General features: G+C 39.3%; 2 protein-coding genes across 3 annotated transcripts in view; both read right to left on the bottom strand.

The window, feature by feature from the left end:
* Positions 1-24,830, bottom strand: part of rasa2 (RAS p21 protein activator 2) — a 162,698-nt gene that overhangs the window by 18,880 nt on the left and 118,988 nt on the right. The gene's annotated exons all lie outside the window — the stretch shown is intronic.
* LOC141346135 (zinc finger and BTB domain-containing protein 38-like) lies at positions 193-22,875 on the bottom strand. Of its 2 annotated transcripts, XM_073851049.1 has the most exons (3): positions 22,611-22,875; positions 22,057-22,197; positions 193-4,542 (listed from the first exon to the last, which is right to left on the bottom strand). In XM_073851049.1, the coding sequence occupies exons 2-3, from the start codon at positions 22,171-22,173 to the stop codon at positions 892-894; spliced, it is 3,768 nt and encodes a 1,255-aa protein (XP_073707150.1). In that variant the 5' UTR covers positions 22,174-22,197; positions 22,611-22,875; the 3' UTR covers positions 193-891. The 2 variants fall into 2 exon arrangements, with proteins under 2 accessions (XP_073707150.1, XP_073707151.1); XM_073851050.1 differs by lacking the exons at positions 22,057-22,197; positions 22,611-22,875 and adding an exon at positions 13,160-13,678.

The raw sequence follows: 24,830 nt of genomic DNA, 5'->3' as shown, positions 1-24,830 counted from the left end.
AAATGAAAACAAGGCAACTGTGGCACACTGTGCAAAAAATGAAATGATCTTTTTTAATTTAAGTCTGTGAATACATCCTACTACAGCCTTGTTTTCATTTGTGTTCAATTTAATGTCACAAAACACTACTGTTGCTAACATTTTTACATTTTACAGCATTTAGCATTTTTGTGATATACTTAATAACATGACTTGTGTTATTTTTGTTATTTATTTCAAGATTTGTAAGTATTTCACAAAATGGTGTAATCTTATAAATGAAAGGGTAAACATTTGGTATATTCCGGAAAATCACTTTTAGCATTTATCAGTAAGATCAGCAAAGTTATTGATGCATTTGTGCGCAAACAACATTGAAATGGTGGTAAAGGTGTTAAGTTACAGTAAAAGTACAATCACTCGCAGTTATTTTACTGTTAAGGTGCTGCTAGTCGTTCACTTTACTTGATGCATAGAGTACAACACAATGAGCAATGGAATAGGGAAGATTCACTGGACTTAGACAAATAAAAACGTATAAAAATAAAACCACTTCTTTTCTCATAGAAAAACATGGAAAACTACCAGAAGTATTTAATGTCAATGACCAAAAATACTCTGTATTTACATCTCACAAGTTCTCTTGAATGCTAAGTCACTACGCCAACCTCTTCATACTTTCATGTGCATTTGTTTCCCCGTTTTTCAAACGTGGTAAGGCCTGCCCTGTCATTTACGTCATTATTCTGTGTGACATCAGGAGGAGATGCATTTCCTTCCTGTCGTGGGTGTGAAAACAAGGTTCCTCTTTGCTGCAAAGTGCTGTTCTGACTCGAGCAACTGTAGGCTGTTGGGAAGTTCCTTTGGTTGCAGGTATTCTTGGCTGACAGATTGGAGAGAGTCAGCACTTTGTCAATCCTGTTGTCCCCATATCACAGAGTCCTCAAATCCATATCCTTTAGATCGTTCCAAAATGCTTTTTTTCTTGGACGTCTTCCTCTTTATTTCTGGAGAAAGAGGACTGAAAGGCCTATCTGCTGCATACGGAAATGACAAAGATGTTTTTTTGTAGCCACCGGCGATTGTAGGATATTTCACCTCTGCTTCTATGTCCATCTTTGGCTTGGTCTCTGAGCTGGTATACATGCTTTCCCAAGGCTCAGGCTTGATCTGTCCTTTCCGCTCTTTGCCGGCAGAAAGTGAACTGCTTATTTTACTGGTTACGTCCTGATCTTCTCCATCTTCTGCCTTGAAGTGCTTGCTCTCGTGCACGCTCAACAGCACTGCTGATTTGCACACCTTCGAGCAGTACCTGCAACTGTGTCCTTTACCTGACTTTTCCAGATGCTTTTTCTCATGACTTTTCTTGGTGGCGAGGTAAAGGAACCGCTGCGGGCAGTAAGAACATCTGTAACGCTTTTCCATGCTCAGGCTGGGGGATGCCACATCTGAGCTGAAACAGGAGCCATCCTCCGTGCAGCTCTTGCAGATAAAGTCACCACTATCCTCTCCAGTGGGCCCAGCTGTGCTGGATGTGTCTTCAGGGGGACATTGTTTACCGCATATTCTGCAGCGTGGCTGATGGCAGCTGATGATGTGCATGCTGAGGGAGGTCTGGCTGGAGAAAGAGCTCTCACAGCTGTGACAGGGGAAAGCTTCCTTTTGGCTGCTATGCCTTGGCTCCCTCCTGACCCCATAGTTGTCTGCTGAGATCCTCTCGTCTGGACAGAACGGCGTCTCCCGGAAGTTGTCATTGGCTTCTGGTGACAAGGGCCTAGTGTAGCTTCTCAGATGTTTCATCCTCATTCGTTTGCCTTTCACTTTCTTACTCTTCTTTTTAGGTTTGTATGAGTAATAGGGACGCCAGAGTTTGTCCGTTTCAGGATCATTGGGGTCATCATAGGATTCGTTTTCTGTAACTGCAGTTGTGACTTCTGTCCTCACCCTCAAACTCGGACTTCCAATGCTCTCCTCTGCAGGGCTTCTTTGACCTATGCCCTCTTGTCTCCAGCTTTTCCTTTTCCTCTTCTTTGGAAACAGCTTTGAGCCTTTTATCTTTCTGCGAACAATTGCCTCATTGCCAATTTTCACTGTTATTTGGCAGAGGGGAAGAACTTGGTTGTCAATCGATGGGCCTGGGCATGCAGGCTTAGCAATGTACGTTTCTGTCTTTCCAACAGGCGGTTGATCTGCTGTTATGCTCTCAGGTCTTGCTTGTAGCAGCTGATTAGCCATGTCCTCGATGGTCTGAGCTGCTGCCGAGAGTTCGCTCAGTTTGCTCAACCCTTCGAAGGAGCACACCGATGGTATATTGAGGAATGGAAGAATGTCTGCGCTATTTTCTGCATTTTTCTCTGTTGAAGAATCGCTTCTGCGTGTCATCAGAGAGGACTCTGTGTTCTTCTGTATTGCTTTTGAAGATTCTGTAAATCTGTAGCTGAAAAGCGGTGACCCTTTTCCATCAAATCCAGACTTTTTCTTGAAATCATCGGAGAGGTGTTTCAGGGGCTGGTCTATCTCAGACGCCACAGGAAATCCTACATTTTGGTCACGGAGTTTGTCAAAGCTGATGCGAGGCGTTTCTGATGCCATCGTTTTCGGAGTGGCCATGAACGTCACTGGCATTGAAAATAAGGACTGACCACTAACAATATCTGAGTTAGTCGCTGGTACTGAACTGTCAAAAAGAGCGTTGGGGGAACAGCTGCCCAGTGCACTGTAGGACTCATCGCTGCCCTCCATCCCTTCAGAGTATGTATGACTGTATGACTTGTAACGTTTCTTCCTAAACTTCATTGGGAGAAGCCTGTAAAGCTTTATGGGGTAGACACTACTCTTAAGTCCACCGTTTGCTGATTTTTTATTGACAGCCAGCTGGGGATCGATGCCATGAAAGGTCTTCTGGTGATTCTTGAGGATGTAATAAGTCAAGAAGGTCTCCAGGCAGAAAATGCACTGGTACCGGCGTTCCCCGGTATGCCAGATCTCATGCTTGGTGCGGTATTCAGCCAGAGCAAAAACTTTGTTGCAGTAGTGGCAAGGGTAGGCTCTATGCCATGAGTGTACATTCTCATGTCTTTTTAGGCTGGAGAGGGTCACGTAAGCCCGTTTGCATACAGAACATTTATAAGTCCTTGAAGTGCTATTTGTTTTTAAGGTCCCTTTAACTTGGTCCTGAGACATCTCAAGGGGACTAGTCAATGTGGGCTCTAGATGTAAAGGGGCATGGAGATCTGGTGGAGGTAAAGAGTGTTGTGTGGAATTTGCATCAGATGTACCGTTAGAGACCGGGACTCGCACAGAGTCCTTATTATTTGTCTCTAACTCAGATGGACCTTTCAGAGATTTCACACAAACCTGCTCATGATTGCGCAGTCTTTTCAGATGCATGAACTTTTTACGGCAGAACTTGCAAAACAAATGACTGACAAATCGCTTGTGTATTTGCATGTGGATGGTGAGAAGCGACGAGTCGCTAAAGGTCTCAGGGCATTGCTGGCAGCTGAAGGTGGGTGTATTCTGAGGACTGAGGCAGGGTGGCTCTGCATCCTGAGAGGGTGCAATGTCAAGATCGAGACTGGAAAGTATTTCTGGTGCTGCATCTGAAGACAACTGGGAGGAAGATAATGAAGCAACGGGAGCCTTTTCCACCGCAGATTTGCTTGTAATAGCGGGCACGGTTGCGACCGGCTCACTTGAGAGAGTCGGAATACCGTTACAATGTATATGACGCTTCTTTATAGGTCCAAGTCTATGGTTAACCAAAGTCTTTGATGGAGTCACAACAGGCAAGATGTTATCTCTTACTCTGTTATTATTCTCCTGGTTAACCTCTTTAGACTCTTGTCCCTGGCTCACTGCATATGAGTGCTCAGTTAGGGCATTGGCAGGCTCACTCTCTATGGGTGATATGATTGTATCTTGGGAGCTAGAAGAAGAATGCCCTTCCTCAAGTCCCTCAATAACTTTGTTTCGGTGCTCCAGTGTAGAGAATGGGTTGTTTACCGCCTCAGCCTCAGTAATGGAGAAAGCATTGGTGATCCGTGGGCCCTTAGAGCAGTCTAACTCCTCAGGCTTGAGGGTTTCTTTTTTCAGTGTGCATGTGTCTGCCAACTTTGATTGACCGTTTGATCTTCCGCAGCTTGCAGAGGCTTGGCCTTGCAAGAGACTAGAGCTCTGCCTTTCAGAGTCTAGCAATTTCTCCAGAAACGGAATTCCTAAACGCTTCCCAGCTGCCACCAAAGACCTGCTGTCCTCTGTACTACTTGACTCCACTCTGGCATTGTAGATGAAGTTTAAGATGCTAGCAAAGACTTCCGACTTCAGGTCTGTTAGCTCCAGCACCTGGTTGGACGTGTAGACCTCGGGCACTTTGAAAGCATTGCGAAAATATCCACTTGTGGCAGCCAGTATGTTCCGGTGGGCCCGGAATTTGACATCCTCCACAACGATAATTACATCACAGAATAGGCCTTGTGAACGCTGTTCACTAAGATGACTGAGGACAGCCTGGGGGTGGGAACTGTCCACCAGACCAAGAGTGCTGGGGTTGACCACAGTCATCTGCAGAGGAGAGACATAAAGTAAAACAAAAAAAACAATTTAAATCTGGGTAACTTTAAGATAATGGCATAAGACCTCTAATCATAGTCCTGAACGATAGCTGAGCAAAAAAAAAAGGGAAAATAACTGGCTAAGGTATTCACTTACACCTGTTCATAGTTCAATAACATGAACATGAATGATGACTTAAAGGTATAGGTCACATGTTGTTTCAAACTTGTATGACTTTTTTCCTTCTGCAGTGCTCAATAGAAGAAACTCCCCTGTGTTCCATAGAAGAATGAAATGCATAAAGTATTGAACAAGCATACTTTTAAACATTTAACCATTAATAAAAAGGGCAGTATAATAAAAAAGCAGACATTTTAAACCACAGAATGAGAACAAAAGTGTAATTATTAGACGACTCTAATCTAATCACATCACACCACTAGATGGCAGCATGACTTAACTCATACATTACTGCTTTCTAGACATGCTATGATTGATGGTGAACCAAGTAATCAAATGAAGCCAGTTAAGTTAGTATAACATACAGTGGTTGGCGGATGTGGTTAGCAAACGTTAACAACCAAACTGTAATATATTCATCTGTTATACACATATACTGATAATGTAAATTATAGAAGATAGCACAAAGACAGATGCATATTTCATCTTCCATTTAATGTTGTTGTGATGCAAAGAAAATTAGATAAAGATGAAGCTAGTAGAGATTTATTACTGAGAATGATGACGACAGTTCTCCTCATCGTACTATCTTGATCTGAGCACCCTAGAAAGCTTTCTATTATTTATTTTGCTCTCAAGGTTACAGAGTACAGAAGCATACTTTGTAAATACATCTAAATACATGCACAAATCAGAGCATAAAACAGCTGCACAGACAAAATTAAATGTTTTCTACTTCAATATTTTAAATAAAAATTCATTTCTTTTCTCTGACAGGTTAAAAAAGACATTATTTATGCTGTCCTTTGATGAACCTGCTATGACCTGGCGAAGTCTTCAAAGAGAGTCTAGACTGAGAACGGGTGAGATATTCCATGATGACTCATTAAGAATGCTCCTTTTGTCTGTTTGAGGAGCTAACACCTGGACTGTGGGAGAAGGCTCACCTGGCAGCATTGGTTTTGGTTTTGTACTTACACTCTTAAAAATAAAGGTGCTTTAAAAGGTTCTTCAAGCAATGCCATAGAAGAACCATTTTTTGTTCCACAAAGAACCATTCAGTTGAAGGTTCCTTATAGAACCATCTCTTTCTTACCTTTTTATAATGTGAAGAACCTTCTTTCACCCACAAAGAACCTTTTGTGAAACAGAAAGGTTCTTCAGATGTTAAAGGTTCTTTATGGAACCATTTAGACAAAAAAGTACTTCTATGGCATCATGAAGCACCTTTATTTTTAAGAGTGTAGAATAGTTTAATCTATTTTATAAAACGGTTAGTTTCATTCCTCAATTCTGATTGGTCAGCAGCTGTGTCGTATTCATGATACGGTTTTGTGTATCATTGAACCCCCTCAGCAACCACCCCTTAGCAACGTAAACACAGCTGCAGCAGTTAGGGACTACTTTTTACAGCGGAAGGCAGTTAATGATTTTACTTTATGAAAACGTACAACTTAATATATATAATATTTTAATATTTTTATTACGGCTGAAGGGGTTGCAGGCCCCTAACAATGCCCTTCAGCTGTGATTTATTCACGATACATCACGGCCTCTCGTACCTTATTGCTTAAACATATGATATACAGAAATATCTCAACATGAATAAAAATTAGAATTGGTTTATTATCCAAACTATATTTGGATAAATATACAAGGTAGATATCGTCTGACTGAGGACTGTTGTCAGAAATAACCAGTCAGGAATTCATTTTTGTAGAAAATGTGTCCAATCAGTTTTGATTTTTTTGTAAAAATTCTGTGGGGCCGTTATATTTAACAAATAATCCAACAGACCGTATTCATCCAACAACCGGACCGTGCCTGGATGTCTGTGAAGGACTCCCCAGTCCACTGGACACCAGATAAGATAGCTGTTATGGCCCAATGGAAATCAGAGTTTTACTCTTAACTGAAAGGGATAGGTCCCCTCGAAAATGAAAATTACCCCATGATTTACCCTCAAGCCATCCTAGGTGTATATGACTTTCTTCTTCCAGATGAATACAATCAGAGTTATATTAATAAATGTCCTGGCTCATCCAAGCTTTAAAATGGCAGTAAATGGCTGTTGAGATTTTAAAGGCCAAAAAAAAAAGTGCATCCATCCATCATTAAAAGTACTCCACCCGCTCCTGAGGTTAATAAAGACCTTCTGAAGCGAATCAAGGCATTTGTGAGAGTAAAATATCCATATATTTTAAACAGTTACATCTAGCTTCTGCTAACTCTTGTACGCACCTTAATGAGAGAGTGGTGTTCCAGCGGATGACACAGGATGTAGGCATAGTGTAAGCTCTGGTGACAATATGCTATTCTTGTGAGAAACCAGTTTTGTTTACAGCAAAGGAAACCCACAAGAAGAAATTAATTGTTTTAGCTATACTCTACATTTTATCGGTCTTAAAAATCCTTGTTTTGTACTTCTAATTCAATGATGTGTTCACACTTGTAGTTCGGTTTGTATGGTTCATTCGGTCTGGACCAAAAAGAAAAATGATACATCTGGTCCTGGTCCGCTTAGTGTTCACACTGGCATTTTTGACAGCGAACCTAAAGATACTAAACCTAAAGGCATAGTGATATGTTCTCAACCTGATTGGTCCGGTTGAATGACATATATTTTGTGACGGAATTCACTGAACACTCCAAACAAAAGAAAAAGGTACATTTGACTTTAAGTCGAATACACGCAATGGCTGGACTAAGCTCTCATTGTTGTGTGCATATGAATTCATTTTCACCACCAGCGAACTCTCAAAGAGCTCATAAAAGGCACTTTACCTCCTCGTTGCTCTACGTGTGCCCTCTGCTCATTTTGTTTTGGATACACCACTTATTCCCTTCATGAAATCATGTCGTATAGCATCGCATCTTGTCATTACTCCCTGTTTTTGGTTCGTTTAGAAGAATTTGGTCCGTGTCGCATCCATATTTCATTCTAACCGCACCAGAGTTTGTTTGAAATCCACAAATCTTATTAGCGGTCTCGGTCCACTAGTTTGGTGCGCACCAGAGTTCGGATGGCAGCGTTCACACTTACTCAAACGAACCACACTAACAGAGCAATCGCACTAGGGTTTGTTTTAATCGAACCAAACATGACAAGTGTGAACACACCCAAAGTTTTAAATATGGATATTTTTCTTTCACAAATGCATCGATTTGCTTCAGAAGGCCTTTATTAACCCCTCTTTTTATGATGGATGGATGCATTTTATTGGACTTCAAAATCTCAGCCTTTCACTGCCATTATAAAGCTTCAAAATGGCCAGTGCATATATTCCTATATTCCTAGTGCATATATTGCCCATATTCATACAAAATCTTAGTGCAAAGAGTTGCTCCTAGTGACAAAATTCTAAGAAAATTCTTAGAAATGTGGGTGTTTCCTTTTAAAATTAAAGAAAAGATCCTAGTAAAGAAAAAGAGTAATTCAGAAAGATTCTTAACCCTTAAAAGAGGTCTTAAGGTCCAAATTGTTAGGAGTAGGGACGAGGACTTTTAAGAGGCTTAAGAGTTTCTTTAGCAGTGGAGAACATTGACAAAACATGAGGAGGCCAATGCAATATTTTGCACACAATGCATGAGATTGATTTCATAAGATGCTACACATGAGATTGTGCAGATATAATGTTTGTGACTGATTTTATTAGACATGCTAACATCTCTGACATAGTGCAGAAATGGAAGAAATCACTAGATTTATTACATGAACTTATTTGGCAACTGGAAACAATGCAGCTATGCAGCAGTAATAATTGTATGCTGCTGTTCATTACTTATCAAATACATGAAATACAACATTAACAGCGTGGTAAATAAAAATATATAAACATATAAAATATATAAACGTATATAATGTGTGTGTGTGGTAGTGCGGTAAAACAGGAAAAATTATGCCTATAATATCAAAGTGAAGGCTTAAACTAGACCCTACACTTAAAAGTGCTCTTTTATTTCCTTCTTGGACAACCAACCAATCACAGTCTTCAAAAGGCTGTGTCATAGCTAGCAACGGGATCAACCACGCCTCCACACAAAGATAAAAGTTTTAGTCTTTTCTTTACTCAGAGTTGCTCTTAGATTGATCCTGAATCACTCTTAAGCTAAGACTCCTATGTAGGAATTTTTAAGCTTTCTGAGAGGATTCTTAGAATCTTTAAGGCTAAAAAACATCTTAAGGCTAAAAGTAGCTCATAACTTGCTGATTTAGGAGAAAATCTTAAAAATATTGGGTGTGTCAGTCCTAAAATTAGGACTCCTGAATTTTTGCTCTAAGAGTATTTCACAAAGCGTTTTAGCACTAAAACTAGCTCCTAAATCTGTGAAATGTTACGAGCAGTGAAGAGGACTCCTAAATCACTAAGACCAAATCACAACTATCCTTAAATGGCTGTTGATGGCAATCTGCCTCAGAACTTAAACTTTTTAGAAACACACTGTATTTATTTGCACACGTTTTTTTTCCCACGCTAATTTTTTGGTTTTGGAGATTGTTCCAACTCCAAATTTTCCTTATTGGATTATATCTTTGTTTCCATTAACAAGTTGGGCAAGAAGTAACAGCCGTTATTGCATCCAGTTTGGTTTTCTTTTACATTTGCATATCTTATCAGCCATGATTATTCTATTCTGTTAATAAAAAAGGCTGTTTATCTGCATATTAGCTAATTGTTTCTGAGGAGCACACAAGTAATAAGCTGATAATCAGCTGAACATATACTTGTTTAATTCGTGACACTTAGCCTGCATTTTAAAATCTTGATGGGAACATCTTTTTAAAAAAATTATTTTGAATATGGCAACTTAATATCATGCTATTTCTATGAACAAATCTCTCACAGAGACCCTTCCCCTATCAGCCAATCACTGTGTGCATAGTTAATAAGCATGCTGACATCATCCATAGCAACGAGGTCAACCCCGTAAAACCTTAGTAAAAGTTTGTCTCAGCAGTTTTGTGAATAGGTTTTAATAGAAAACTCTTAGCTAAAAACTTTTACTGCTATTTAGGAGAACTCCTAGTGGTAAGATAAAATGTTTTGTGAATATGGGCCCTGATGCATATGGTGCACTTAACTGGAAACACTTCAGGAATGTCGAAGTCGTCTTCTGATTAGTTGAATTTGATCGGATGTCCGGGAGACGCGAGTGTCACGTTTATTTTCGGTCCGCAGGGAAACAAAGCGCAGACTGATTTACTCGGCGTTTTGCTAAAATGTGCTCATGCAGACGCCATTGTTGTTATACACATTTGCTAAGTTGGCGAACAAATTACTGACTTACTGCTTGTTCTCCCTCTTCTTATTTAACTTTCAATGCCGGTTATTTCAGTGACTGACTTGTTGAAGGCCAGTCTGTTGTTGTGGGGGCATTTCCACGCACCGAAACATGATGCTGAACGAAACGAACTGTGATTGGTTGTTTGACATGTCGATCAAACAGTCTTATGGGCGGGCCTTGGCCAACGAAAGCTGCCATGAATTCCAGACCTTCAGCCGTCAGTCTGGCATCGCAGAGACGAGACGAGATGAGCATTTGAGGTTATATAAAGTATCTAAATTGTCAATTTGTTTTTAAAATAACCAATTGTTTCGCTAAGACCCTTCTTCTTCGGCTAAGATTGTTTAGTGCCCTTCGAGGCTGCATTTAAACTGCATTTTGGAAGTTCAAACTTGAAGTCCATTATATGGAGAGAAATCCTGAAATGTTTTCCTCAAATTTAATTTTTTTACGCTCTGAAGAAAGAAAGACATGAACATCTTGGATGACAAGGGGGTGAGTACATTATCTTTCAATTTCTGTTCTGGAAGTGAACTAATCCTTTAAGACGACTGTAAGCTGAAATAGTGTCACATTAAAGGACTGACAGGCAGAAAGTGCACTAAAGTCTTTGACTAAACAAAGAATATGACAATATTCTGACAGTCAGTTTTTTTTTTTTTAATTGTACGAGCCCAAAGCAGAGACAAGCATGATATTTCAGCAAATGATTTCATTCAAATTTGCCAAGTGAAAGGCCTAGTACCATTAACACTGAACTGTGGTATAGCTCAAGAACTGGAAAGACCATTCTCTACTGACTATACAGCAGACTTGGAACCCACTGAATTATGGACAAAAACACTTTTTTTGGAATTTCCCAAAATATCTTCATTTATGTTCGACAGAAGAAAAAGTCATCAAAATTTTGAAGGACATGAGGGTGAGTAAATGATGACAGACTTTATAACAGCTGAACACGATTAGGTCATGAGAGGGAAACATTTGACAGGCACAAAAGACTAAAATGAAACATGATGACTTTAAAATAAAGGACACGGATAAGCAAAAACAATAACAACACACTGGCTTTTATTAACAACATTTTTACACCGCATATGCATTGTTTCTTTCTTAATTATTTGTCCCTTTTAAATTTGTCTTCTGTCAGCGACCAAGTGAACAACACTTGTTTATCTCACAGTAGCACAAGGAGGAAATGAACAAAGGTGGTACAGGAATACAAGCCCTTTAGAATCTCCAACCTACACTCTTAAAAATAAAAGTTCTTCACAGCAATGCCATAGATGAACCATTTTCGGTTCCACAAAGAGCCATTCAGTCAAAGGTTCTTTAAAGAACCATCTTTTTCTTACCTTTTTATAATCTGAAGAACCTCCTTTCGCCGCAAAGAACCTTTTGTGAAACAGAAAGGTTCTTCATATTTTAAAGATTCTTTATGGAACCATTTAGACAAAAACACAGGTTCTTCTATGGCATCGTGCACCAACATTATTTTTAAGAGTGTGGCAAGCTGACCCATTTCTGCTTCTCACTATCTATTTCAAGTTCGTGTGCACCCAGGAGGAAGACTGACCTGCCACTGCAAAGTGGAAATATGTCAGACTATTTTCTGTCTTGCTCTTTTTGTGTACGTTGCATCCTTTTCCATGCAACGGTCCACATTATTATTCAATTGATTGCCACTGGCTTCTAAAATGAAACATTTGGGCCTCAAACATCCTTTTTAATTGCCAAAACCTATTTTCTATACGAATTTTGAAGATCTACTAAAGTGGTTGCCGGTCCAAGGGGAATATATCAATCATTTGTATAAAGTCACGCTTTGCCATTGTTGGTAGTTCAGGTTCCAGTGGAGCATTTGCAATGAATCGACCATGTTCAAGTATAAATTTAGAATAAATGATCTGCAGTGTGTAGACACCTTCCTTTTTTAAGTATTGCGTGCGAGTCTGGCGATAAGGTATTGGTTTGCGTGTCTCTGTTGAGGTGGTTGTTCTTTGAACGCAGCAGCCATTTTAAAACCACGACAAAGAGCATCTTGGCATAAAGTAAAATGGCCGCCCGTAGGGTTCTATTAGACTGTAAAGGTCGATTTTGTTTGGACGTGCGATTATAGATTTTCGAGTGCAGATTCTAAGAACAGCATTAAATATTAACATCAAAATGACTGACAGGCAAAGCCTACAACTTTCTGAAGTTGTTGAGAAAAACATTTCTGCGGTCGCAGTGATGCATTATGCATTGCTCAGAACGAGAAAAGGAAATAAAGCCACAAACACGACATCTACCATATATCAGCTCTGCTCATCAGAAACATCATGACACAGCATTACTGCTCAGACTGTACCTTTACTGAGCATTAAACGAAACGGCTGAAACCGTTTGTGCCAGATTTTTGGATATGCTCTTACTGAGGATCTATTTTAATCTCTACTGTTTGTGTGTGATTGCTCTAAACGGGAAAGGCAGACCTCTCCTAATCGCTGGGAAAACATCCGCCTGCTCTATCTGACAGGCCTCCGTTGTCACGGCAACATGCTGTGGCGCAGCACTTATTGGGATTTGTATGAATGGCGACCGAGCAGCCGGTTGTGTTTTCCATCCGTCCATCCGTTCTTACAGACCGCACCATGTTGGAAAGCCCTGGTAGCATTTTGCAGCGGACAATCGCCAGGGATCACTGTTATCTGTATTAATGTGTGTGTGTGTTTAGACTAGCACACTGTCTAAATCACATCCCATAGACTGAGCTGGATGGCAATGCTAATTTAAGTTGAAGGGCCCTTTCAAAAAAAAAAATATGTTGATATGCTCTTTTCAGCTGCCGAAGCTTTCGCTTAATGCCGTAAGGCATTTTATACAAGCGTAAATTGGCATTTGTTTGGCATCTGTGGTTATATCTACCTGCCACACCCTTAACATGACTTACCATACCGGATGAGCGAAATAGCGAAAAACTAAAAATCCCCTGTCTTCCCTCAAACTATTTTAAGATGAAAGAAACATTCGAGTATGAGTATGAGACGTCCAGTCAGACAAAGAGCGAAACGCTTTGATTTTTACAGATAAAACCATATGAGTCTTGAAGCACTGCCCTGCAAAAAACGCGCTCGACTGTGTCTGTTTGAAACTGGAGGGAAAAGCATGCTGAACGTACCTTTATTTCAGTTAATCAGAGAAAGCGCTTCAGTGGACGGAGAGCGGAAAACATCGCTCACGCCTTCCTCGTTCCTGCGACCCACTGATGGCTGAAAGATGTTTCGTTCGCAGGCGAAAGTGTTACAGCTTCTTTTTTTTTTTTAGATTCAACCCGTCACTTGCTGCTCTCTGCTGCGATCGCAGTCTCTCCTATAAGTCTATCCTGCTTGCTCTGTCTCTCTCTCACACGTTCTCTCTCTTTTTCGTTCACCCTAGTCCCAGTGCCCTCTCTGCGTGAGACGCCCAGTCCAGAGGTGGCAGGGGGCATCAGTCTGCTCCACCGCAGCGCTCTATAGGTCTCGCTCCTTCCGTACGCTCACTAGCTGGCCACCAGGGTCTTTTCGCCCACTGTGGAGTTTATAAATAGTCGGGCAGGGCAGCGCCGCTGCTGTCTGTGCATTATTAGCAGCGGAAAAGAGATGCGGCGTGCTAGCAAGCACTGCAACTTCATTAACCACTGCAAAAGGGTATCCGGAACGAGAGAGCGTGGAGAAAACGCATCAGCGTGCTAACATGTGAGAAGCGCTCGCGTGCCGTGAGAGGTGGATGCTGCTGCAACTCGACCGCTGGTGTCAACACAAAAACGGCACCAGGCACGAGGTGGCTTTTGACATTTTCCATCACGTGGAATAAATAACAGCGATGCTATTTCAGATGAGCCCCCTCACTCCTCCAAAAAAAAAAGATTATGAACAGATATGAATTTAAATGCACAGGCATGCTTGCTTCGCCCACCTAATGAAACGTGCTTTTCTCTGGTCCGGTGTGTTTGTGCACATCTGAGCGCTGCTGTTTGATGGTGCAGCGACATCTTTATGCGTGCATCTTTGTAGTGGCGGGTGGGTGTGAGAGTAAGAACGAGAGAGAGAGAGAGAGTGAGAGAGAGAGAGAGACTACACAGTCTGCTTCTCCATTGCACATTTCTGATATCGAACAGAAGGAGGGCGAGCAGCCGAGGAGAACAACAGGATGAGAGAGTGCATGAGCAAGCAGAAATGGCGATTTGAGACAAGGACAGGAAGAGAACATGGCGGATTGCTAGAGAAAGGTTAAGAGGATAAGACGGTAAACGCTGAGAGAGTGAACAAGAGCGCTGAAGAGAGAATGAGAGCTTGGGAGGAAGTGGAAAGATGGAAAGGTGGTGGACGACTGTAGGTTTCACCTTCAACATGGCTGCTGATTGATGCAAAGAGATGCGGCTGCTCTGCAGAGAGCGCTGGAGAGGGAGGAGACGGCAGGGAGGGAACGGGAGAAAAGGGATAGGGAGGCGCTACTTCACATTCCATCTGCAGGTTATTATATTTCGTGGGCCAGACTGGGTATGTCTTTTATTCAGGGTGAAGACTGCAAATAAATACTGGATGGAAATTCTACTTATGGTTATTTTTTTTAACCTGTGTTTGTTTTGTTTAACAATCAATGTGACCTTGGACTACAAAACCAGTCATAAGGGTATTTTTTTTTTAAATTGAGATTTATACTTTACATGAAAGCTGAGTAAATAAGTTTTCCATTGATGTACGGGTGATGTTTTTGTTAGGATAGGACAATATTTGGTTGAAACTCTGGAATCTGAGGGTGCAAAAAATCTAAATATTAAGAAAATCGCTAAATTCTTAGCAATGCATATCACTGATCAAAAATTAAGTTTTGATATATTTACGTTCGGAAATTTACAAAATATCTTTACTTATCCTTATGGTTTTTGCCATAAAAGAAAAATCGATAATTTTGACCCATACAATGTATTTTTGGCTATAGGTAAGGTATAGATCACCCAAAAATGAACATGTGATGTGTATCTGCTTACCCCCAGGGCATCCAAGATGTAGGTGACTTTGTTTCTTCAGTAGAACACAAACGAAGATTTTTAACTCAAACCGTTGCAGTCTGTCAGTCATTTAATTGAAGTCAATGGGCTCCATGTCTTTGAGAGTCAAAAAACTCGTGACGATACATTGAGGTCTTAACACACAAAACAGTCAGTCTGTGCAAGAAACTGAACCAGAGGTCGCGTTAACCGAAAATTGTCCGTCATTGACGGAATTTCTTTTATCAGTGATGGAAAAATCTAAAGGCTGTCCATCATTTTAACAGATTACACTGTCCAGTTTTTGAAAGTGTGCTCCAGTGTGGCAGCAGAGCATGGGATCCAGAACAAAAACAAAACTGTCATGAATCTTTTGTTACGCATTTGATTACACACAGGCAAGTAGCCGATCCACTTTAGCTACAGCAATCTTTTACACCACATTAAGGAATGACAAAACTGTATTTATTGCTTGAATTTCTTTATTAAATGGACAGAATTTGAAATCTGAGGGTTTGTTTCATATCAAAACTAAAGTAACAGAGCTCAGCCTATTGCGATTTATTGGATGGCAGGCGCACTATGTACTGATCTTTCATCAACGCAAAACAGCATTGCCCAAAAGAGCGATTGGGATTTAAGAATTGATATTGGTTCATTAAACTGAGAATCTATTGAAATTGAGAATTTTATTTTATTTTTTTACCCAAGTCCTAGTGTATTTTTTGTTGTTGTTGTTGTTGTTGTCCTGTAGGTTCATGAAATGTGAATAAAAAGTAAAAGCAATTAAATGTGTTATTCTAACTAAAATATGACAATGACAGGTAATAACAGATTGTGATGAAGAACTTCAGTCGATCAGGCTTAAAGTTCGGTGAAAGGTCAACACTCCCGGATGAGTTTGCGCAAGCAAACGTAATCTTTTAGATCTTTTAGAATCTTTTCGTAACCATTTACCATTTAGAGTAGCTGTCGTATTCACAATCTCTCTGTGTAAACAATGCGTGACGACAGATGGCTTCCATGTGTGCATCTATTATGCCAGAGCACATTGACGCGTCACCCGCCGGCTGTTGTGAACGCGCTCAGGACAGTTGGACACTGCGGTGGATCAAAGGTAAAAATATATAAATACTGTTCAGTTTCTTGCACAGACCGCTTGTTTTGTGTGTTAAGACCTTAGTGTATCGTCACCAGCCACAGGGTTTAATTTAATGGGGGGTTTTTGACTCTCAAAGCTGTGGGTCCCATTGACTGCCATTATATGACCGACAGACTGCAACGGTTTGAGTTCAAAATCTTGGTTTGTGTTCTACTGAAGAAACAAAGTCACCTACATCTTGATGCCCTGGGGGTAAGCAGATAAACATCACATTTTCATTTTTGGATGAACCATCCCTTTAAGGTTTTGTGGTTCAGGGTCACATATTTTTCTTGTTCATTTCTTTCTATCTTCCAGCATAACTGAAAAAAAAACCCCGAATATTTATAAATCTTTTTACTCATAACATGAATTGTTTTAAGATGAGATAAAGACTGCAGTCATATCAGTAGCCTAAAATAGATTTTCTACATTGAGCCACTCACGTCATGATAATCAACATATTAAGATCAAATTGCGTCATCTCACTTAACCCTGGTATTACTGGAAACTTTCACCAGCATAATAAACGAATCACGGCTGACTGCTAATATGGCATTTCCGCAATTATTTTAGCTGCAATGATAACTAAAAACTATTGATTTTGCCTTATGCTGCATCCACAGCTCTAGGACACAGTATCCAACACTGGCACATTGTCCAATGTTTCCAAACAAAATACTAAAATGTATCTGAAATGCATTTATTTTGTTCTAAGCTTCTACAAATACATTTACATATTTATGTGCTTAATGCAAATCCCATGCAATTTTATATTCGGTATATTAAACTGCTATACTCAAAGTATGCTAAACTGGAACGACTAATTTTGTGCTTAATACACTTTAATTGTGCAGTAGTGCTGAGCTCCAACTAAAGATGTACTGAAGTATATTTTATTGTGTTGAAGTGGAACTAATAGTGATATTAAAACACATTTGTGCAATAAAGAAATACTCCAAATAAAGTTTAATTATAAGTAAGTCTTAAGTGATATGTCAATATATTTAAAGGTGCTATAGAATGGAAAACTGTATTTAACTTGGCATAGTTGAATAATAACAGCTGTGTACATGGACATGACATACCAATACACCATTACTGTTTTTAACATTTATATCATATGTACATCGACTTAACATACAGTAGTCACCACTAATAAGCTACTAAATATATTGTAGTAGCCTACTTTTTTTTTTTTTTTTTTTGTACAGCTGCTTTGAAACGATTTGTATTGTGAAAAGCGCTATACCGTGAGTCTCAAACACCATCGTTTCCTCCTATAAATCTGGTGTTTGCAAAAGACCACTGAAAAAGAGGCCAATTCCAACATAACACACTATGACTATGACGTTATAGTCTCAGGATCATTAATAGTCACGCACCCAACATTTGCATCGCCCAATCATCAGAAGTTATGTGGGTAGGCTATTGTGAAAAAACAAAGCGAGGACAATAGTGAAAATGGCAGGTCATGGGTATAAATGTTATGTTCCAGGTTGTGCAGGAGATGTTAAGTGCAGGGATGGGTTGGTGTCTGTACTCAGAAAGGCACGCAAAACAATAAGGCATTCTAATAAAATAAGGCAAGCCACTGAAGGGACACGGTTAGCTTCTTACTAGCTGTAGCCTTTTACATTGCAGTACATAAGATTTCACTTACCACACAAACAGAGTAAGGAGAGATGACTGTGCGGACGATGGCCAATGATTTACAGATCCTGAACACCGCTGACAAGAATCTAAACTTGTCAAATGTGTGCTAAGTACTGCCGCTGTAGTATAACGTTACACAGAGGACGTGCGATTGCAAATCTCAAAAGTGAAAGTAAAAAGTTATAGTACATTCAAAACGGCAGTTTCAGTCCCCCGCATATTAATAGCGGCGCGAGCTCTGTAATTAAATATATACTTTCCTCAATGTGTTTCCTTCCTGCTGTGAGAGCTAAATAAGCCGCTCTGTGAGACAGCCAATCAGAGCAGAGCTCATCATTATTATTCATGAATCTTCCAAATAAGGCAATAACAGACCATTTCATTCTAGGGACAAATCCTAGGGTTGTAAATGACCGTTTCTGGAGAATTTTTGCCCTTTCCTATGCCGTATACCTTCATGTAGATATCAGAGAACAATTTGAAATATTGTATCAATGCATTCTATGGCACCATTAATGGATTTGAAGTTTATTTAGTACAAAGTAAGTGTATTTTAAGTGTTTTTTACTGGGTTATACACACTTCAACTTTAATGAATCTTATTAAAATACAATAGACACTGTATAGCAATAACAATTCTTGTAATCTGAGGTCTGAGACCACATTCTTTTTGTAATTTGTAATAAACTATATTATCAGCATAACAAGTGTGAGTGAAAAATGAACAATGAAAAAAATTTTTTATCAATATCTTATCAATACTTGTTTTGTCCTTCTTTTAGCTGAACAATCCTAATGATCCAAAAAGGCTTTTGTGCTTGACTAAAAGAATACAATTTGAGCATCTGTACAAAGAGTCACAAAGTTTTGTCTACCTACTTAAATTAGTGACCTCATTTGTTTCCTCTCAAAATTTGTATTTTTTTTAAAAGTCTACAAAAAGACTTTGCATCATCAAGAAGGGTGCATTTGGCTATATTTAGGCTATATTTATTTAGTTTTCCATCAAATAAGCCTTTATTTACATCTGAGGTAATGTACCAGGCCTGCTTTTAAAGTCACCAGAGTGTCTCTTTTAATCTTCCTTCAGCTCGCGGTGCAGCATGTGAACCTAATGCCCAGATACCAGCGGTTATTTCTGGAAACAGGGCTGAGTGCTGATTACCTGAGTGCCATGAAGACAAGCTGCTGTAACAAAGGCTGCATTCACTAGTGGCCTGGCCTGTGTTCAGCTCCCAGGTTGTTTTATAAGTAAACTACTGATGGTCAAATAAGAACTGAAGACTAGATTGATCACTGAACCATCCAGCCCACAAGCTCACAGTTCCCTTATGCATATCTAGGAATATCAAATTATTGGATCTTTTGAATAAACCGCCTTCATGATATGAACTGTCTGTTTAAGGAGTTTAAGGAGATTCTTTAACCCTAAAACTGTGGGCCAAGCATTTTAGCAAAAATCTGTGTACGAAAAAAATGTTGACCCTGTCAGGAAAAATTACACAGCAAAAAATGTTTTTCTTACTTAGAGTTTTTGTCTGGTTTTCATCCAAAATATCTAAAAAACAAACAAAACTTTCTGCCAATGGGGCAAGCAAAATAATCTTGTTAAGCCTTTGATTTAAGATTATTTTTCTTACACCATTGGCAGATATTTTTGCTTGTTTTTTTTTTTTTTTAAAGAAAAATTTTGATTTTTTTTCTTTAGAAAACGAAACATAATATCTTAAGTCATTTTACTTGTCAAGTAAATGCATCCTGATTCAAGAATTCTTTGATATTTATACTAGAAAACAAGACAAATGCTGAGGAAGAAAATCATTTTTGCAGTGTGTAATACCTCAGGATGTCTTGTTTTGTGTCAAATGAATGTATTTTAGTAACTTATACGATAAAAATGCATGTGTACTATGTATGTAATTTAAAATAAAAGAAGGATTTATGGGTTTTTAGCATGTATAGCATGTTTTCTACCTGTATCCACCAATTTCTTCTGCGTTTAAGAAAAAGTGGCTGAGTAACCATAAACAAAAAATGTTTCCATTTTGATTTAGAGCACTTCCTGCTAGTATTGCGTTAATGATTTGGTTGTATGTTTTTGTTGTTCATTATTTATTTTAATTTGTGTTATGGTAATAGGAAGTCTATTATTTTGAAGCGGATATAGTGCGAGTACACGCTAAACATTTCAGTACGGAAGAAGAGCCAGACACACATGGTCATGTCCTCAAAGGTTTATGGTTCATAAGGATTTATCTCCTGGTTTAAAAGAAGAAACAAGGTATATTTCGACTTCTTGTTCTTACGTTGGTCCTCAATCAGTTTTCACTGATTAATGTGACGGATTTGTGAATAAACTACGAGGATCATCAGTTGGAGAGTTGGTTTTTATTGGACCAGGGAGCTACATATTGCTCTAACTCCTCATTAAAACAAAAGTTGAAGATTTTTATGTTGTAGCAAGTGATTTCCCCCTGAAAAAAACAAATGGTTGCAATGAATTCCTCTGCAATGCGACATACTGGTTCTAAACAACCTCGGGGCGTAAGGAGTTCCGCCATTGCAGCCACAACACAGTCATCACTGAGTCATATCAACTATGCAAGTACGCAGTGAACCGTTAACATAGTGCTGCATGGCTGAAGTACTTTTGTTCTTCGTCACTCAATAATGTGTGGGATGTGGCTGTGAAAGCATCAAAGATGCTAATACTTCTGAGGCCTGCATGAACTGAGCTCACTGCATGAATCTTCCACTCAAGGCCAAAATGGCCTAAGTATAAAGTAAGAAACAGGGTGTCTACAGGTTTGACCAAGTTAAATTTAAGACATTTTAAGACTTTTTAATACCATTTTCAAACAAAATTTAAGACCAAATTGAAAGTCCCGCAAAAGTCTAGCACAAAACTATGAAGATATTTTAAATTATTATTTTATTTAACTGATTATTCTTGGGAATATTCGACAGAAAACACTATTCCAGAAGAAGAAATTATTTTCTATTCCATGACAAAGTCAAGGCTCTCACACACTTTGAAGCCAATGTAACAGTGTAACAAACACGGATTTTGAGTCATGGATCGGATCATTTTTCGGATCAGCAAAAAAAAAAAAAAAAAAAAAAAAGTTTGTTTTTTCCTAATTACTGAATGCTTACTTTAGGTAGGCTACTTCTCATCCACAGCAAAAACTACTATCTGAACTAAAGTTCAGTAACAAAACAAGAACAATTACACAAATGACAAGTGTAAATGAATACAACATAAAGTTAGTAATAAAATCAATAACACTAGTATTCAGGAGGGGAAATTTAATAATTAATTGTAAAATAACTAGTGTTTCTCACTGCAGGTATTTATAGGACGCTGTCTCTTTAAGGCCAAATGCCCAAACCGAATACTGGCACGCATCTCTTTCTCAGCTGTTTCGGTTCACTGAAGACATAAACGACTGTTAAACAGAATACCAAAACGGGTATTAAGACATGACTTGGTATGTACGTTTCCGTTCAAATAGCAGTTAAAGAGGAATCAATCTGTGTGAATCGCGCCGCGCGCCTCTCTCTCCTCTCTCTCTCTCTCTGCGCGTGCTCGCGCCAGTTGTGTGCGGCAAAGTAAAAACATGTGCTAATTATAAACTTTTACTCTATGATGGTTAAACTTAACAGCTAATCTGCGATTCAAATGCGTGTAGTTGGGCGGAAACCCGCTAAATCTGGCAACACTGAGGCGTTGTCAAGCAAGCGCGTGTCTAGCAACATAACAGATTTAGAACCTGCGCAGGAGATTCTCCACAAAACGATAAACTTTTCCTTTTCAAAGTGTAAAAAATTTAAGACCCTTGGATTTAGATTTAAGACAAATTAAGACATTTAAAGGCCTTATTTTAGGACAACGGAATTTAAGACTTTTTAAGACTTTTTAAGGATCCGCGGCCACCCTGAAGAAAGCGAAAGAAAACACTGAGCACTATGATAAATCGCTCTGACGATCAAGATGAGGCCTAAGTCAATATGTGGGCCGCTGTGTTTCGTAATGAATTATGGATGGAAACTCAACCGCTTATAACACCAACTTCAGACAAACAAGTGAAAGTCAAACAGCACTATTACATACATACTGTAGAACCACAATAAAATTGTCATCTTTCTGGAGCAAGAGCAAAAAGGCAGGCAACAGTTTTACGGTTCATGCCATCAAGTGACTAGAAGGCTTTAAATAACACACTTAGATTAAAATCCCTTTACCAACCTGGCGTTTGTTGATACCGCTCCTCATAATCGAGATCGTCTTTCCTCTGGTCCCTGTCGGTGCGATTAAATGTCTGTCTGAGCGAGGAAGCAAACTGATATGCCCCCTGGTGGTCATCCTGCAGACGTACGTGATCCAGTCCTGCAATATGTAGTATGCATGTTTTATTATTTTTGGACTACTTTACAACATTTCACGTTGCAACTATTGAAAAGCTTTACGGTTATATAAAAGCAGGTTATAGTTTAGTTTTATGTTGTTTACAAGTTATTATGTCACTATTACAGTAAGGCCCGCCTTTATTGGAACACAATCAAGTGAAACGCACTCAAACGACTGTCTCCGGAATGTCCATCTGGATGGATTCCCACAGTATACACTCAAAACAAGCGTACACACTCATTTCATGCCCACTCACCGGTGTCACCAGTCCCACAGCGGAAATCTCTTTTTAGTCAGCAGTACTGGACAACAACTCACAATCTCTCTGTGTGTTAGTAGAGCGAGTAGGAGAGCGAAAAAGAGCGTTTTGAGTGAGCGGGGCTGATATATACCTGATCTATTCCTCCTCCTCTTCCATATTTGAGCAGATGTAGCTGTAGAGGTAAACAGTCTGGCCCAGGGTGAGATCAGTTTGTTCTGCCATGGTTGAGAGGACAGCGAAGGATAGAGAGTCTGCAGCACAGTTTCTCCTTCAGGGCCAGATCAGCTGCTCTCTCTCAGCAGTACTTCCTTTGTGTCGTTGTGTGTGTGTTTGTCAGAGAGTGTGTGTGTGTGTGTGTGTGTGTTTGAGTGTCAAGGCCAGCCAAAGCAGCGCCTCTCTGTTATTCTCTCAGCCCAGCAATCGTTCCACAGGCCTCTGTTGTGCTGCTGCGTCATCGAGTTGCTCTCTGCTCTAGAGAGAGAGAGAGATGGGAGGGGTTGGAAAAGGGAGGGAGAAGCAACGGAGAGAAAAAGAGGGAAAGCTGGGCTTCCTCTCAAACGGTTTTGAAACGGTTACAAGCTCAGGACACAGTTGATAATTCTGTCAGGATGACCACAGATGAATAATTTACTTCTGTTACGGGTGTTTGCTAAGGCAAGTACAGAGCTGGGTAGATGACTTACAAATTGTAATCTGTTACTAATTCCAAATTACATGGCAAAAATTGTAGTTAGTACATCATAATCAGAATACTTTTGGATTCGTTTTGACCTAACTCGTTTATCACACTGATTTAGATAATATTGTACCATTACCGCATAAAAATACAAAGAGTAGGAAAATATGTTCTATTCGTTGTTCCAACATGAAACGCATTAAAGGGGATATAACACACAGTTTCACTTTAATCTTGAGTACCTATAGAGTAGTACTGCATCCTCATATCTCCAAAAAGTCTTTAGTTTGATTGTATTTACAAAAGAAAGATACAGCTTTACGATTCTCTACGAAAACAGCTGAGCTCCTGGAGGCGCACCATCGGCAGAGCTAAAGTTTGACCAGCGAGTGCCACAAACTAGGGATGGGCGATGCTGCGAATTTTGGTATCGATCTGAAAGCAAGTAAATACAGGGCCAATATCGCCAATACTGATACCAATATTGATACTTTTTCCTTTTAAAAACATACATTTAAATGACCAATTACACTTTGTGTGTTAACAATAACTAATGCTGATATGACTTGACCCTCTATTCTAATTCTATTCTTTATTTTTTTTTAATCTTTTAGACTACTCTATTCATTTACTTACTGCTTGTTTTTTAACAAAAAAAAGCATGCACTAGCTTGCTTCTTTTTTATTCCATCTATCTATCTATCTAATTTCAAAAACCCTTGCTGTGTGTACTGCATTAGGCTAAATGAGATTTGTCATAGCACTTGCATGTTGTTGCTCAATGCTTCTAGGTCCTCTTTTGTAAGTCACTTTGGATAAAAGCGTCTGCTAAATGTCTAAATGTAAATGTAATATTACATTCACCTTAAAACTATGTGGATATTCTTCGACTTTCTAAAAGGAGTTTGCAAGCAGAGGACTCCAGAATATGAAAGCAATGCATATAGTTTTATGTTAAGCATTTACCTCCTATAGAGTTATAAACAAAAACTTAACGTGGCTTAATGCATTAAGAAAGTAATATTAAAAGGCCAAACTCAGTATACTGATGATGCAAATTATGTGCAGGCAAGCAGCCCGGGATATGAACAAAGTGCATTCATGTTAGTGTTTTCCTCTGATAGAAAACGAATTATAAAGAAAACGTTTAAAGTGGCTTAATGGTTAAAGACACGGTTAAAGACTGTATGAAAAGGCCAAATTCGAGAGGTTTAATGGATCTGGCTTCCAGTCTCATGTGCTTCCAGCAAACTTTAGCTGTACAAAACCGCTCATTTTGCTGATTGATATTGGAAACAGGTGTTTCTTACCATATTATTTTAATGTCTTGTCTTATTTATAAACACACACAAACTGTTTTATTTTAGATACAGATACTAGCCTGCCGATAGGGGTGGGCGGATCGATCCTGGTATCAATACTATCAACATTAGGATCGATCCCCCACCACTATTGCCAATGAAACACATTTGATGCCGTTTCACTTACCATCTGCAGTTCTGAATCATAACTGGGATATTTTATAGCTGGGACCCCTCCATCTTTCAGTATCAAACGATGTGCAAATCCAGCGTCGAACTGGGCCTTTATAAAACGTTCCTCAACAAACACACTTGTAAAACTCTGTATCTGCCCTGGAAAAAGAAACTTAATCATCTACTATTCACGTAACGC

Source organism: Garra rufa, chromosome 11 (genome assembly GCF_049309525.1).
Source record: "Garra rufa chromosome 11, GarRuf1.0, whole genome shotgun sequence".
Lineage (NCBI taxonomy): Eukaryota > Metazoa > Chordata > Actinopteri > Cypriniformes > Cyprinidae > Garra > Garra rufa.
The sequence above is the reverse complement of the archived record's forward strand: the minus strand, read 5'-3'. Positions and strand labels throughout refer to the sequence as shown.